Genomic DNA, 14516 nt, shown 5'->3' with positions numbered 1-14516 from the left:
TCAGGTTTGTGAGCATTGAGCTTCTCTGTAATTTTAGCTACAGTTTGTTCTCTTGTTACTCTGCCTTGTTTTAAAGTGGGACAAAACTCTCTGCTGGGTCTTGTCAGTTTTTGGGCATTTTAGTGCAGAAAAATGTGCTGGTTTGTGGTTAAAACTGTCAAAAAAAAAACGTGTATGTTGCTAATCATGGTTAAAGGTCAGATATTGAAATGTGTTTAGACCTCCTTTAAACAAAAAATCTGTAAAATTAATGTTCTCTCCTTCTCTTTCCCTCTCTCTCGCTCTTTCTCTCTCTTGTCAGTCTTCATTTTATTGTCTTTGACACTGAAATTGGACATGACATCCTGAGAGTGTGGGATGGCCCCTCTGGAACATCCGATGGAGGGATTCTGTTGAAAGAGTGGTCCGGTCCTGCCTTACCTGAAGACATCCACTCCACATTCAACATCCTCACTCTGCAGTTCGACTCAGACTATTTCATCAGCAAGCAAGGCTTTTCCATACAGTTCTCCAGTAAGTATTGACGCAACAACCCAAAACTTTATCATTAGTAAGTGTTTAAGACTTCAGGAGCCACTAGCACCAGGGCATGTGCTGTTTGTTATGTGGAAAAGGACTGGACAAATCTAATAAGCCACAAACACGTTATTTCCAAGGAATATGAAAACACAAAACTTGTATTATTTATCTTTCCTGTAAATGTAATCACTATTTAACGATATTAAACTTAGATTAGTGCAACACATTAACATTAACACAAATTAGTAAAAGAAACCAGGCGTGGGAAGATAACGTTTTAGATCGTTTTAGGGACTGGAGCTTCTAGAGTTAACCTTGTTTTTTAGTGGCAGGAGTAGCCTTTACTTTTTGACTCACTGGACCCTAAAATGTCTCTGCCTCTGTCCTGTTTGAACCAGTCACTGTGAATCACTGTAGCAACAAAAATCAATCACACTCACAGGGAACAAGAAGTTAGTCGACTGGAGATTTTATAACAACCTGCTTATATCAGTCCATAAATATTTAGACAACATGGCCTATATCACCATTTTACACCCACACGGCACAGCCCACATTAATGACAGTAAATATTTGCTGCAGCTAACATGGTAATGAAAGCAGCATTATTCCATTACTATGGTAATGCCTCTTTAAATTTCCCTCTGCCTTGATATACTAAAGCACAGGGAATATTTACAGACACAGCATGTTTATTTAAAGACGTTTAGGGATTCAGAGGAAGGGATGATGTAATTACGTTTCTCCCTCTTTATTTGTATGTCCATTTTTGGCACCATTTATATATCTTAACTAAAAAGCAGTTTCTATACAAATTAATTTTAGAAAATGTAACAAAAACAAAAAACACAGTAAAACAAAACTACAAAAAACACTGCCAAAATATCCCTGCATGTAAATGGATTGAATGAACAGATAATATATGATGTTGTTTAAATAATGTTAATAACATGTCCAATTTTGTCTGTAGCCAACACAGCCACCACCTGTAATGACCCAGGCGTCCCGGTGAACGGATCTCGATATGGAGACAGCCGAGAGCCCGGAGACAGCATGACCTTCCAGTGTGACCCTGGATACCAACTCCACGGACAAGACACCATCACATGTGTGCGCATGGACAATCGCTTCTACTGGAAACCCGACCCACCCACATGCATAGGTACTGAACGCTTTAAACTGAACTGTTTTATTCATTTTAAAAGTGTATTATGGTGGGACATGGTGAACATATATATATATATATATATATATATATATATATATATATATATGAATGATACACTTGTTTTACCATTTTTTGTTAATTTTACCTAAGAATCCATTTTTACAGTAGCTCAGTAGAAATTGTGCGGACTTCTTACTCTGCAATTAGTTGAGATGAGGGACAAGGATATGAACGTGAGAGGCTGAAAGTGAGTTAGTTGCGCTCCAGGAAACAGCAGATTCCTTTATTAAATCAGATGGAAAATATCAAAATTGTTTGCTCTCTTTCCTCCTATTATCACCAGCATTCAGCCCACCTGCTGCGAGTGGCTCAGTGAGCTTCCACATCCCACTCCACGCTTCTTTTGCACTTCTACTATTTATTTTCTACCTCCTAACTTAAATTAGTCACATTTATTCCTCTAAACTTTTCTATTTGGCTTCTAGGTTTTTCATAACTGTTTTAACAGACTGTCGTGTCCTGCAAGATTATGCAATTTAATTTATTGATGCATTTTTATTTATATGAGCACAAGATTTACATGATAACAACATCTGAGCAGTAGCAGAAAATACAAAGTCCTACCATGTGTCCTCTGCAAATTTAATACAAATTTATACAGCTTTCCATCAGTATTGGTAAGTCATGCTGCTGTGGCTCTGTTGTTTTCCCATCAGCTGCAACCTCCCAACTGCATCACAAAAATTCTAATGTACAGATCAGATCGTGTTGTCTTATCTTTGTCTCGACTTTGATCCTTTCACAATCCAGCGCCGCACCATCTACTATGAGACCATGTTAATGCCTTTGTTGACATCTATTTCACTGCTCATAATCCATTCTCTCTCACGCGGAAGCCACAAGATGCCTTCTCATGTCTGAAATCCAGGCTTCACGTCCCTAAATTACAGCTGCATCCCTCCCCCCTCCCCCTTATTGCCCTTCTGCACTCTAATTTGTTTGGCGATAACAGGACCGCTAGGGGTGGTTCACTGTTAATTACCCCCTAGTCTAATACCTGGTAACTAAATCTCCCATCTAGCCCAGATACTGTTCCACACTTTTAACCCTGGTCGCTACCTGTGGATGTAATATTAGCTGTCCATCAGAGCTAATTCACAAGCAGTGTCTTACTATTTAATGCTGTGCCGCTGCCTTCGCCAGTGGGGCTCATCAGTGTGGTCAGTCAAGGGTCATTCTCATTTTATATCAGCTTATTATTTCTTCCTGTCTTTCTCGTCTTTCTGCCCGTATCCAGCAACCTGTGGAGGCAATGTCAGCGGTCCATCTGGAGTTATCCTGTCTCCTAACTACCCCCAGCCGTATCCAGCGGGAAAGGAGTGCGACTGGAGGATACGTGTCAACCCGGATTTTGTCATTGCATTAATCTTCAAAAGGTTGGACAACAAACATATTTTCACCAGAGCTTATTTGGCACCTGGTTTCATTGTAGATGCGTGAAATCTGCCAGTTTTATGATTCATACTTAAATTAACATTATAAAAATATCAGCTTTGGCCAGGGACGTTATGTTTTTTGGTCTGCCAATTCTGATGAGTGCAGCCTCTCATTTTCTGCCAAAGTGGACAAAGCTTCAAATTTGTCAAAGGTTAATATAAAAGTTTGACCTGACAAAAGTACATTTGGCAAAAACTCAGACAAACTTAGTAATGGCTTGTAATTGAATATAGATCTGGCTGACATCTTAGCGGTCAATAACTTCTCTTCTTCAGAGTTCGAACTACAAAGAATCTAATTACCAAGTGTGAAAAAGTCAAAATTATATAATTGTTAACCCACTCACAAAGTAACCTGAGGTAGTTAAAACAAGGTAAAGCTTTTTTTTTAATATAAAATGTACGTACAGCTCATCGTTTCATTAAAGCAAAAACACACGGCGTTACTAAACCATATTTTTATAAAGTTTTGAAAGCTTTTACAGTCCTGGATGACCCTTTCTGTTGTATTTCAGGTTTTATTAAAGTAATTCTCTCTATGAATGGACTCTGGACATGAGTTACTCTAACATTAAATCTCCCCTCGCTGTCCATTTTTGTGTCTCTCACAGCTTGAGTACTTAAACCCTGAACATGTCTTTGATTCAGACAGTATTAGCACGGATCAGCTTAATGTTTGGCCACACAAGTCCCATGCATAGATAAGCCTCTCCTGCCCATTTAGCATAAAAAAAAAACTTCTTTTACTGCAGTCATTTTACACGTTTCCTATGTTTTTATAATCAGTGTTTGACAAGTGTATTTCAGCATAAGCTCGATGTAAATTACACTTCATCCATTTTGACTCATGATTATTGCTTTGTGCCCGCGATGTAAAGCCTGAGATCAGCGGTGACTAAAAAGGAACGCAGTGTGTCAATATTTCTTCTGTCAACTGTCAAAGAAGATTTTTTTTTTTTTTTTCTATTTTTGTTCGGCATGGCTGTGAGGAATTTTATTATTACATTAGGTTAATTTCTTTGCCTAAAAGTTAAGTATTAAGTATTATTTTTCATGGTGTCCATTTAAACCAGCCACTAGAGATTCGTGAAGTATTACACTGTTACTTAAAGCTAATATATGCTCACTCCCTTTGCAAATATATATGAAGGTGCTATATGTACACGGACTTACTTTGTGACAGGTCGGAGACTAGGCTAACATCCCCACTATCAAAGCAAACGCACTGTAGGAAGCCTGTCTGGAGGTGTGCTTTCATACTATAGCCTCAGGAGGACTGGTGTCATCACGTATGTAAAGAAAGACGAGGATGTGTCAAAGTGGAAAAGTTTGAAAAGGAACCCGTACAAGGAACTACAATGAGCTTGCACTGCACTTTGAACATTCTCTGCTAGAGTTTGGAGGGTATAAGTTAGCTTTATTTCATTGCCAAATAAAGTACAAATACTCAAGCAGTGACCTCTATAGTTTTAAATGTTAATCACAACGTTACATTTTTGTCTGATCTAAATTATTCATTATAGTTATTTGTGTTGTGTAAATGGAAGAAAAAAATTGACTATTAGGCTCAAATTTTGTCGATTTTAAAATGGATCTCATCACAATTTTTTGCCCACAGTTTCAACATGGAGCCAAGTTATGACTTTCTGCACATCTACGAAGGTGAGGACTCTAACGGACCTTTACTTGCAAGTCTCCAAGGCAACCAGGCCCCGGAGCGCATCGAGAGCAGCAGCAACAGCCTCTTCCTGGCGTTCAGGTCGGACGCTTCGCTGGGCATGTCTGGTTTCGCTATTGAATTCAGAGGTAATTAAACTTTTTTTCAAATTTTGACTTGACCAAAAAGGCAATTTTGAACTAAAGTAAAATAAGAAGAGGAATATTGGTTAGTTTGGTTAGCTAGATTGGGTGGTACAAACTTTCTTGACCACTTTGGGATTTACTCTGTTTTAAACTATTTAAAGATCTAAATATTATGTTATTTCATCTTATGGATCTAATTTGATGAGGTGTTTAAGGGGGACAGTATGTAGCACGTTTGGTGGAGGATCTGCCATACATTTGTCTCCATGGAGATACAATTACTTTTCCAGGAATGTTCCACAATATGATTAACTATCAGCGCAAACAAGCAGGTGACACATCCAGGTTATAGGTCACACTCAGAGCAACAATAAAACCACGTAAAATTGGATAAAAACAGATAGTTACATGTTTATTATCTTTGTTTTTAGCCTCAATCGCAACTAACTTGATCATACAGTACTATCACAAACAAAACAGACCAAAGTCTTTAATATATCTCGCCTCATATACCAAAATGAAGACATAATCTGCATTTTCACCTGTCAGTGGTCTTAATGATATGCCCGATCAGTGAAACGTGTGTTTTTAATCTTCAACTTGATGAGATTTCATAGCTTTATTAAATAGGAATGGAACAGATTATTACCTGCCCCACTGACTAGCATGGAGTATAGTTCTGCCGCCGCCTACTTTTCTCAACACACTTCTTAACGCAATCTTTACATAATGTGTCTGGTTTTTAATTTAAAATGATCATTAAAATTTTTGTTGTCTGTCTGCCTCTCAGTCGCTCACACACCTCTGTACTTTCATCATAGTTCTAATTAAAACACAACCTTAATCATCTTTTTTAATTCACTCCCAACCTGCCCTACCTCTCGCTCTTTTTTATTTCTTGTGATGTCTCTCCAAATCTGATGCTCTGTGTCTGTCAAACCCAATATCTCATTCTTATTGGCTGATCACTGAATAGCAAACGAGCTGGCTCAGTGCCAAGCCATAAAGATCCAAGACACATTTTGATTTCCTCGTCTTTTTCTTCCCTTGAATCATAATTTGGCTTTGGGGCTTTGGGCAGGGATGTTAATTGTCTAAAAACTCAGAACTCTTTGTTGCATATTTACACAAACATTTTGCGTTATCAACAGAAAAACCGAGAGAGGCCTGTTTTGACCCCGGGAACATAATGAACGCGAGTCGAACCGGATATGACTATAAACTGGGATCTCAGGTGTCGTACCAGTGTCACCATGGATACACCACAGTGGGCGGAGACACCATCACCTGCATCATGGGGCCTGATGGGAAGCCGATTTGGGATAAGTCGCTGCCATCTTGCAAAGGTAAGGTCACATTTGTTATTGAAGTAAAGTATTGCAATAGTATTTTTGATTAACCTGATTCAATCTTAGTGTTGGTGTAGTGTCGTAAAGAGATGCAGAATCGGGGTAAATGTTTAAAAGAGGTTATTACAATGAAGAGAATGTGAAGGCTGGTAGTAGGAAGCTGGGTCGGAGGCTGAGGTGCACGGTGGGTTCAAGAAACGGGATCACGGAGAATACACCGGTGAATAAACTGGAGGACGACATGACGATCTGGCAGCGTCTGTAGAGTTGAGCAGGCTCTTTGTGCTCCAGAGGTGGCTTGATTGTTGATCGGCCGCAGGTGTGTAGTGGGTGGTGCCAGAATCTTCGCCCAACTGCAGGCTCAGACAGACAGACACAGATGGGAGGAGAGAGACAGCAGAGAAGCACAGGGAAAACTCAGATCCTGACATAGAGTCTTAGTTCAGACGGGTATAATCCTGGTGGTAATATTTTCTTAGATGGTAATTGGTGTTTTTTGGTGTAACAAGTTTGAGATCTACTGTCCTATCTAGAGGTTTTTGTTGGGTTGTTTGTTTGTTTGTTTTTTTGTTTTTTATAGAAAATCAGTCCACGCTTAGCCAAACGAAGCCAGTCCACCTTAGCCAGATTGAAAATATTATAATTCTCCTGTTATATATCACGTCGCACAGTGCCACATACTTGGAATTATCTTTTTTGGTGAATTGCTCACATCAACCTTATCATTAAAAAGTATAATTCAGGTAGATTTTATTTATTAAGAAAACATTTGTTATGTTTGGGTGAGATCAGGTTGTCACATAAATTATAACCATACAGAAGATCTCCATCTCACAAACCTGCAGTGATATATATATTATTGTGTTGCATGTTCTCTTACTTGTTCTTTAGCTGTGCAAAGTTGGGACAAATGACAAAATGTGACACACTTCCGTAACTGCAGCCTTGTATGAGAGGCCTGTAATTCCCATGCAGCATTAGTGCGTATGTGTGTGCCTCTGTGGCAGGCATGCACTGTGCAGCCCAGACAGTCTGTCATGAGTCGTGAGGCTGAACTGTCGCTTTGATTGACAGCTCTGAGAGCCAAGAAAGCGACACCTGCCAAAGTGCCATTCTGTGCCTGGTGTGAGTGCGCATCTGTGTGTGATCTCCAAAGTGAGAGAGGCCTGACCCGGTGCCACGTGGGGAGAAAATTCAAATAAGCTACAGAGAAAGGTGACGAGACAAGGAAGGAATTTAAACTAACATCCTCATTGGATGTGTTAAGCATTCAGAGGGTTTAGAACTTGTGTCTAATAAAGTTTGAGAGACAGTGGGAAGGCAGTGGGGCTGGAAGGGTGGTAGAAGATTGGATAATTGCACTGGCAGTAACAATAGGAGTACACCACTCAACAAAAGCTGTTAAATACTCCCGTCTGTTTTTTTCAACTTGGGTTCAACCAGTTATTTCAGGATAATGGCACCATTTATCCACAGTAGACAATAGGCACAGCATCTTCTGCATTTGTCAAGGATCATTTCATTTTTTTTTTTTCAAATTAATGTAATTCTGTGTATTAGAGGGTTTTCAGTATGCAATTTCATTTGATAAAAGTATCTACAATCTATTTAAGCTTAAGTTATCAGGACAGCTGGAAAACGTTGGGACAGGGACAACGCTGGCACATCTAATTCAAACATCAGCATATGGAAAATCTAAGTGCTAATTTACAACATTTTCAAACCCATGAAATAAAGCACTTCTATATTAGCCCATTTTTATTGACAGTTTAAACAATGTCCCCTTTAGGATTTGCTCAGTATGTATGTAGATTAAATGTGCGTGTTTCATTTAAACTCATTTAACTTTTATGATGCATGGATTTATGCCTCGACATCTCATCAGCAGTCATTACACCGATGACTCACAAATCTCAGTGTTAGTCTGCAGAGGTGCCATATTGGATTTTTCTCCCCACACAGTGCAAGTTGGGGAAGTTTTTGGTGTAGCTCTGTCTATCTGTCTGTCTATCTTTGGGCTGCTCCTGGGGCTTTTAGACCAAACTCATTAGACGAGGTGAGACCCCTTTAAATAATACATCCCCACTTTACACTCTGTCTGCTCTCTTCTCTCCCTTTTCATTCCCCTCATCCCCTCTCCGCATCCTCTCGCCTGTAACTACTCCTGTCTCCCGGACCTCCTACCGTCTCTGTCTGTCTGCGATTTACTCTGTATTTTTTCCCAATATTTCTCTCCTCGACTTACTTTGCCTCTCTCGCTCCCTCACAAGCGTGCACTATCTCAGACCGCTCTTTTATTGGTTTCCATGGTAACTAAGAGCTGGTGCGAGGAAGAAGGAATTCTCTGTGACTGTTGATAGGGTTGTGTGTGCATAAAAGGCACAGAGACACAGCTATTACAGAGTGCCGCCTAGAGGCACACGCACATACGCACACGCACACTTAAAACCCACATACATACAGTAATGGAGCCTTTGGTACACTGTGGAGGTACATAATATCTTTAAGAATTCACTTGTAATAAACTAGCCCCAAAACCATAATGTACTTATATCATCGGATTTGTTTTTTCCCTTTTTGATGAAGTAATCTATTTTAATGAGGTTGTCTTTTTTAGCCTATTTTACACAAAGATGGTGCCTTGTTTCATATCAGCTCTGTTCACACATAAAAAGAAATGCCAGTGCACTCCGAGTACTAGGGTGGTATTATTAGTTTATAAGTAGCAGTATTTGTAACCCAAGATAGCACATCAGAGAGTATGTAATCTCATGCTTGTAACATTTTTCCTCAAGTAGATGCTGTTGAAAAGTTGCACCTGTATAAAGCACAGAGAAAATGTGGATATAGTGAATACTGACTGCATGTGCTGGCAATTTTCCTGCTTTCTTCACAGTAAGCCTTGCAATTTACTTATTCATACATTATACAATTCTTATTCATGTTACACAAATTACAATGATAATTTATTACGCGGACAGACCTGGAGAACAGCCTTCACTAGATTCATATCAAGGACAGAGTAGTTTTGCATTCAGACTTTCCTCAAAGCCCACTGTTTACTCTTACAGTCTTTGGAAGAGCTTCAGCAGAAAGTTTGCGACATCTTGAAAAAAACATTTTCTGTTTTCATCTCAGTAACTCATCCGTGTTTTGTGGTTGAGAGAAAAAAATAAAATGAAACGGAGACAGTTAGAGGTAGGACTACAAAAGTGCGCGTGGATGATCAAAGCAGGCTCATATGTGTAAGACTGTGACTTGCATTTGCTGCATCTAATTGTGTACGTGTCTCTGTGTATGCATGTTAGTGTGTGGGAGTGTGCGACTGATCAAACCAGTATATATCAATGCTTCTGAGAATTCTGACACTTGAGCCTATAGCATTGCCACTGGGAGATTGTGAGCAGATCAAGTCAAGACCTCTAGACCTGGGGGTTTGAATTCAGCAGCACAGAGAGAGCCAATCCAAAATATATCACTTTGATATAAAAGTCCACAGTCTGGAGCAGAGGAAAAGGTGTATTATTTTTTAGCTTTAGGAAAAGAAGTGAGGTCTTAGTGACCACAGATCTCCACCAATGGAATGAGTATTTGAAAGCTTGTTTCCCATGACTTTAAAGGAACTATACTTTACCAGAACATGTTGAATGGGAATAACTGAATAAAATGTGACTTTAATATTTAACACAGTGTAAAGCCCATCACACACTAAAGGATAATAGGGCCCGATTTGCTTCTCCCTGACTTCGGGGAAGTGTAACCCGATTCTAGGTCTTCATATGCAATTTTAAAGCCGCTGCTCTTCTTGTGTGTGTTGTCAGTGCGACTCTGAGCTGCTCTGTCATATTGCAACCATAAAACATCACTGCTGCAGCAACAGCCAATAAAAAAGAACGTCAGGGACAGACGGAGTGACGGACACAGAGGCAAAAGATGCAAACACCAGAAATAGCAAAAAGAACAATCATTACTTTATTATGCACCATAAAGCTATGGATGTCCTTGTATCCAAAAGCAGAGTATTTTCCCCGCAAATCCATGGCACCCAGTCCACAAAACATCACTAATCTAATTTAAAGCATTGTTTTAAAAAAATAAAAAAGTGTGAAAACTGCTAACGTAGTTCTGCACGTTTACATAAATCCACACTGAGGCTCGGTGGGTGAAGCCACTGCAGCGATAGGCCAGTAAACCAAAGACAACTTCCTATTGGCAGTTTTATGTCTGTGGAAAACATTTTCTGAGCTACATTTTAAGAAATAATAACACACTTTTGACTTGCATATAAACTATAAGTGCAATGCTCTGATCGTTTTGAACAGATGAGTCTCAAAGCAAATCGCTTCACAGGAAACAGCTGACACGAGTGCACTTGCTTTCACAAGTTTTAGCTTGTGGTGTGCAGTCTCTTCACTGCACTGTTTGTGCTTGGAGGATAGTATGAGGTAAAATCTCATAGTGGCTAGCACTAGCACTTATACCTCACAGCAAGAAGGTTCCAGGTTTGATTCCTGGGTTGCTGTCCTTTTTGTGTGGAGTTTGCATGTTTCTCTCTATGTCTGGTTTACCTTCGGGCTCTCTGGTTTCCCCCACCAATCCAAAAACATGCACAAATAAATCCTCTAGCTATGGTACTCCTTACCAAGTCTAGCTCAAGATCTGGAGATGGGCCCAGTGCCCAGTGCTCCTGACACGTTTCCCCAGCTGTGTTGAAGGATGGGTCAAATGGAGAGGACAGATTTCCCTATGAGCATAATAACGTGTACCTTAACCTTAAAAACAACAGCAGATAGTTGGTTTAGTGGTCGTGACTGAACAACGTCTGTAGTATTTGTACAACTGAACAGAAGAACAAAGAATGATCCAAATGAGCAACATTATTCTGTTGTTGAAAGACGTTATCAACTATCAGGCCAAGTGCTAAAAAGTGCACAATTGCCCATTTGGTTTTTCGTATAGACTTTTGGAAAATTTAAAATAGACAGATGCTAATATGTCGTAACTAATGTGCCTAACTCAGTGATTTCAAGCCCAAAAAGCCCAATGAAAACTTTGAATTTGGTGAAATGTTTTAATAACTTAGCGGTTAGTAAAGTTTCAGAAGCTGATTTTAGTTATTAGTTTATGGATTTTACCTGTTTAAGTATTGAGCAATTTTAATATTAACTTGTTTCGCAGAGCTTATGGGAAAAGAGAAAGGGAAATTTACTTCTGGAACGCAGTGGTGGGCGATCACCGTTATACTGCAGTAGCTGTAGTTGTGGGATGTGTGTTACTAAACTAATTGTTCTTTAGAAGCGTGTATTGTTTTTGTACAATGACGTTATATTAGTAGCAGTAATTATTTTTACCTGAGGGAGCAAAGAATCGTGACTACTTTAAGGCTCTCTGACATGTTTGTGAAGCTTGGAAAGTGCAAGAATCACCTTTATTTTACACAGATTTAAACTCAACTTATTAACTACTTCAGTAAGATTACAGTGAAGTAACAACGCCCCATGGAACTGGATAGCACAGAAAACTCGTATTGGCATTTCATTATAGCGGCCATCAGAAATGCAGAGGTCAGCAGAGGTGACGCGGCCCGCTGGTGTGTATGGCTCTGACAGATGTGTTACTATCTCTCCACACCTCTGACACTCACCCGTTGCACTCAGGGACACCACGGCTTACTCTTATTTCATTGACCTTGCTTGTTGTAGTCCGCAGTATAAATGTGTTCACGCCCACACATAAGGCTCGTAACCCTCTCGGGAGCTGGAGGATGGATCAGGCCTGTGTTCTCACTGCTTCTTGTGGGTCTTGTAATGGTAGTGGGGATTAATAGGCTTTTAGAAATTGCACAGCGCTGATACAGAAGATCCCACACTGTGCCGCAGCTCGCCGCACATAAATTAATTCAGAAGAGTTTTTTTCCTGCCGGGTTGTTGTCAAAAGGATCTACTATGAAGAGGCTGCAATATTTTCTGTTAAGTAATGTCTGCAATACTATGCAAATGTCATAAAGCTATATATTAAAAGTGCGCTATGTAACTTTTCTGGGGGAGGGTTCGCAATCTGATTTTCACCATGGTGTTGTTAATATTTTGGCGTTTATGTTCCACAGTGTTGCATTAAACCTACCTATCTTGCATCTTTTTATGAATATATAAGTCTAATGCCATACTAGAACATTCTGGACATTGTGTACCTTAATTTAAGTTAAAGATCCAACTATTATCTGTGGTAATACTTGGAAACATCTTTAACTTTAACCATAAACACTCTTAATAAAACTATTACTTGAGTAAATATTATGTTACTAATTAGATTGATTGACATATAGCGGATTAAGACATTTTCTTTTGTATTATTGCAGTGTAGATACTAATTATAACCTGAAGATATGTTATAATTAAGCGTTATGAGAAGTCGTTTTCTTTATACACTTGCTGAACTTGTTTTCTCTTTTCCTCCCCAAGCCCCATGTGGAGGACAGTACAGTGGATCTGAAGGGGTGGTGCTGTCTCCTAATTACCCTCTGAACTACACAACCAGACAAACATGTTCCTATTACATCACCGTGTCCCCACAGTTTGGTGAGTACAATTACACACAACATAATTATGTAATAGAGGTTATATAATGGATGTATAGTAAATAATTGCGGTCATTTTCTAAAAAGCGTGTGCCGGCTTTTCTGTCCCTCTTCTCTAGTGGTTTTTGGTCAGTTTGCCGTTTTTCAGACGGCCATGAATGACTCTGTAGAGCTGTTTGATGGAGCCAATGAAAACGCTCGTCTGCTCAGTTCTCTGGCTGGATCACATTCTGGTAAGTCGACTATAGAATCATTTACTTCAGAATATAGGATTTGGTGTAATGGCTGTCAGTGCAATTTGCTTTTTTATTTAATATTCACAGAAGAATTTAATAATGTTTGGGTTTGCTGTCTGAAAGTTATCCAAAGGGGAAATTTGAAAACAGTTACAGTGACTTACTGGCTCCAGCAGCCCCTCACTTGTCTCTGCTGTTGACTCTCTGTAAAGTTACACAAGTCATTATTTTCATCAAACATGTTACTGGCAACGGAAATCGTGCCATGACACATTTGACACAGTTGTCATGAAAGGAGATTGTGAAACAGGTGGAGTAAATACAATGGAAGAAATTATTGATTAGCATAGTTGCAGGCAAAATGTGCTCTTATTGCTGTGGAGTGTTGTGTTCGTCTCTTATCTGCTGTGGCCAGAGGGCATGCTGCAGGGGAATCCCTCTGGAGTTCACGCTGGATATTTTTTACTACAGCACATAGAGCTTTTACCACATTTCCCTTCTCACTTCTGTTTACTCAGTGGTAAAGTGTGCACTTTAATAAAGATAATTAGCCATCAACCAATAAAACATTATTTTTGTGATTTAATGCTCTTAAAACATCACATAGATTGTCTGAGATGGATAAAAAACAGGATATTACCTGAGCCATATATTATGTACATTTGTAAAGTGCTTTACATCAAGGAATCATTCACCCATACACACACACGTTCGCACACCAGTGTATGCAGACACCGGGGGCGAGAAGGGGTTTAGTGTCTTGCCCTAGGATACAACAACAGTATTCATCTTTGGGAGCTGGAATCAGGGGTCTGTGGATCTGACCCCTTTACCTCTGTCAGGAGCGGGATTTGAACCACCGACCTTCAGATCAGAGAACAAGCACTCGGCCAAATGAGACAACTTCCACATTTTAGTCAACACTAAAATGTTAATACATCTGGACTAGAGAAAAAATAGTGCCGTTTAGAGCGAAAAAAATGAGTCAAAAGTAACAGTATTTATATTTATCATTGTCAATCTGATGAGGGCTTTATAAATTTAACTATTTAACTGGTGCCACCTAAAAAAGGCCTTATCTCAGAAGCTAAACAGGGTTGAGTTGAATTAAAGTTAAGGAAAGTTAAGGTGCACTTTATTACTTTTTTTTTTTTCCTGTGTGTTTGACCCATAAGTTAGTACTGAGCTGGAGGCTGCTGGGAATAAGAGCTGCCACACTGGGACTGCAGTGGCTCTAGAGCATATTACTGTTGTGTCATTAGGGTGAATGGGTGAAGTGTCTAATGGTGCAGATTTGCAGCCTCACTTTTGTCAGTCTACCCCAGGATTGTGGCTACGATAGAAGCTAACCACCACCAAGTATGGAGT

At 39.5% G+C, this 14516-nt stretch overlaps 1 protein-coding gene across 1 annotated transcript in view; it reads left to right on the top strand.

Moving 5' to 3' along the window:
- The window catches only part of LOC117389056 (CUB and sushi domain-containing protein 1-like), a 234072-nt gene that overhangs the window by 173224 nt on the left and 46332 nt on the right, over positions 1 to 14516 (top strand). The window contains exons 27-33 of the mRNA XM_033986629.2: positions 302 to 513; positions 1490 to 1681; positions 2985 to 3123; positions 4802 to 4989; positions 6138 to 6332; positions 12797 to 12913; positions 13032 to 13145. Of these exons, the coding sequence (XP_033842520.2) occupies positions 302 to 513; positions 1490 to 1681; positions 2985 to 3123; positions 4802 to 4989; positions 6138 to 6332; positions 12797 to 12913; positions 13032 to 13145 (1157 nt within the window). The remainder of the gene's footprint in view (positions 1 to 301; positions 514 to 1489; positions 1682 to 2984; positions 3124 to 4801; positions 4990 to 6137; positions 6333 to 12796; positions 12914 to 13031; positions 13146 to 14516) is intronic.

Source organism: Periophthalmus magnuspinnatus, chromosome 3 (genome assembly GCF_009829125.3).
Source record: "Periophthalmus magnuspinnatus isolate fPerMag1 chromosome 3, fPerMag1.2.pri, whole genome shotgun sequence".
NCBI classification, from domain to species: domain Eukaryota; kingdom Metazoa; phylum Chordata; class Actinopteri; order Gobiiformes; family Gobiidae; genus Periophthalmus; species Periophthalmus magnuspinnatus.
This window is presented reverse-complemented; position numbering and strand designations above follow the sequence as displayed.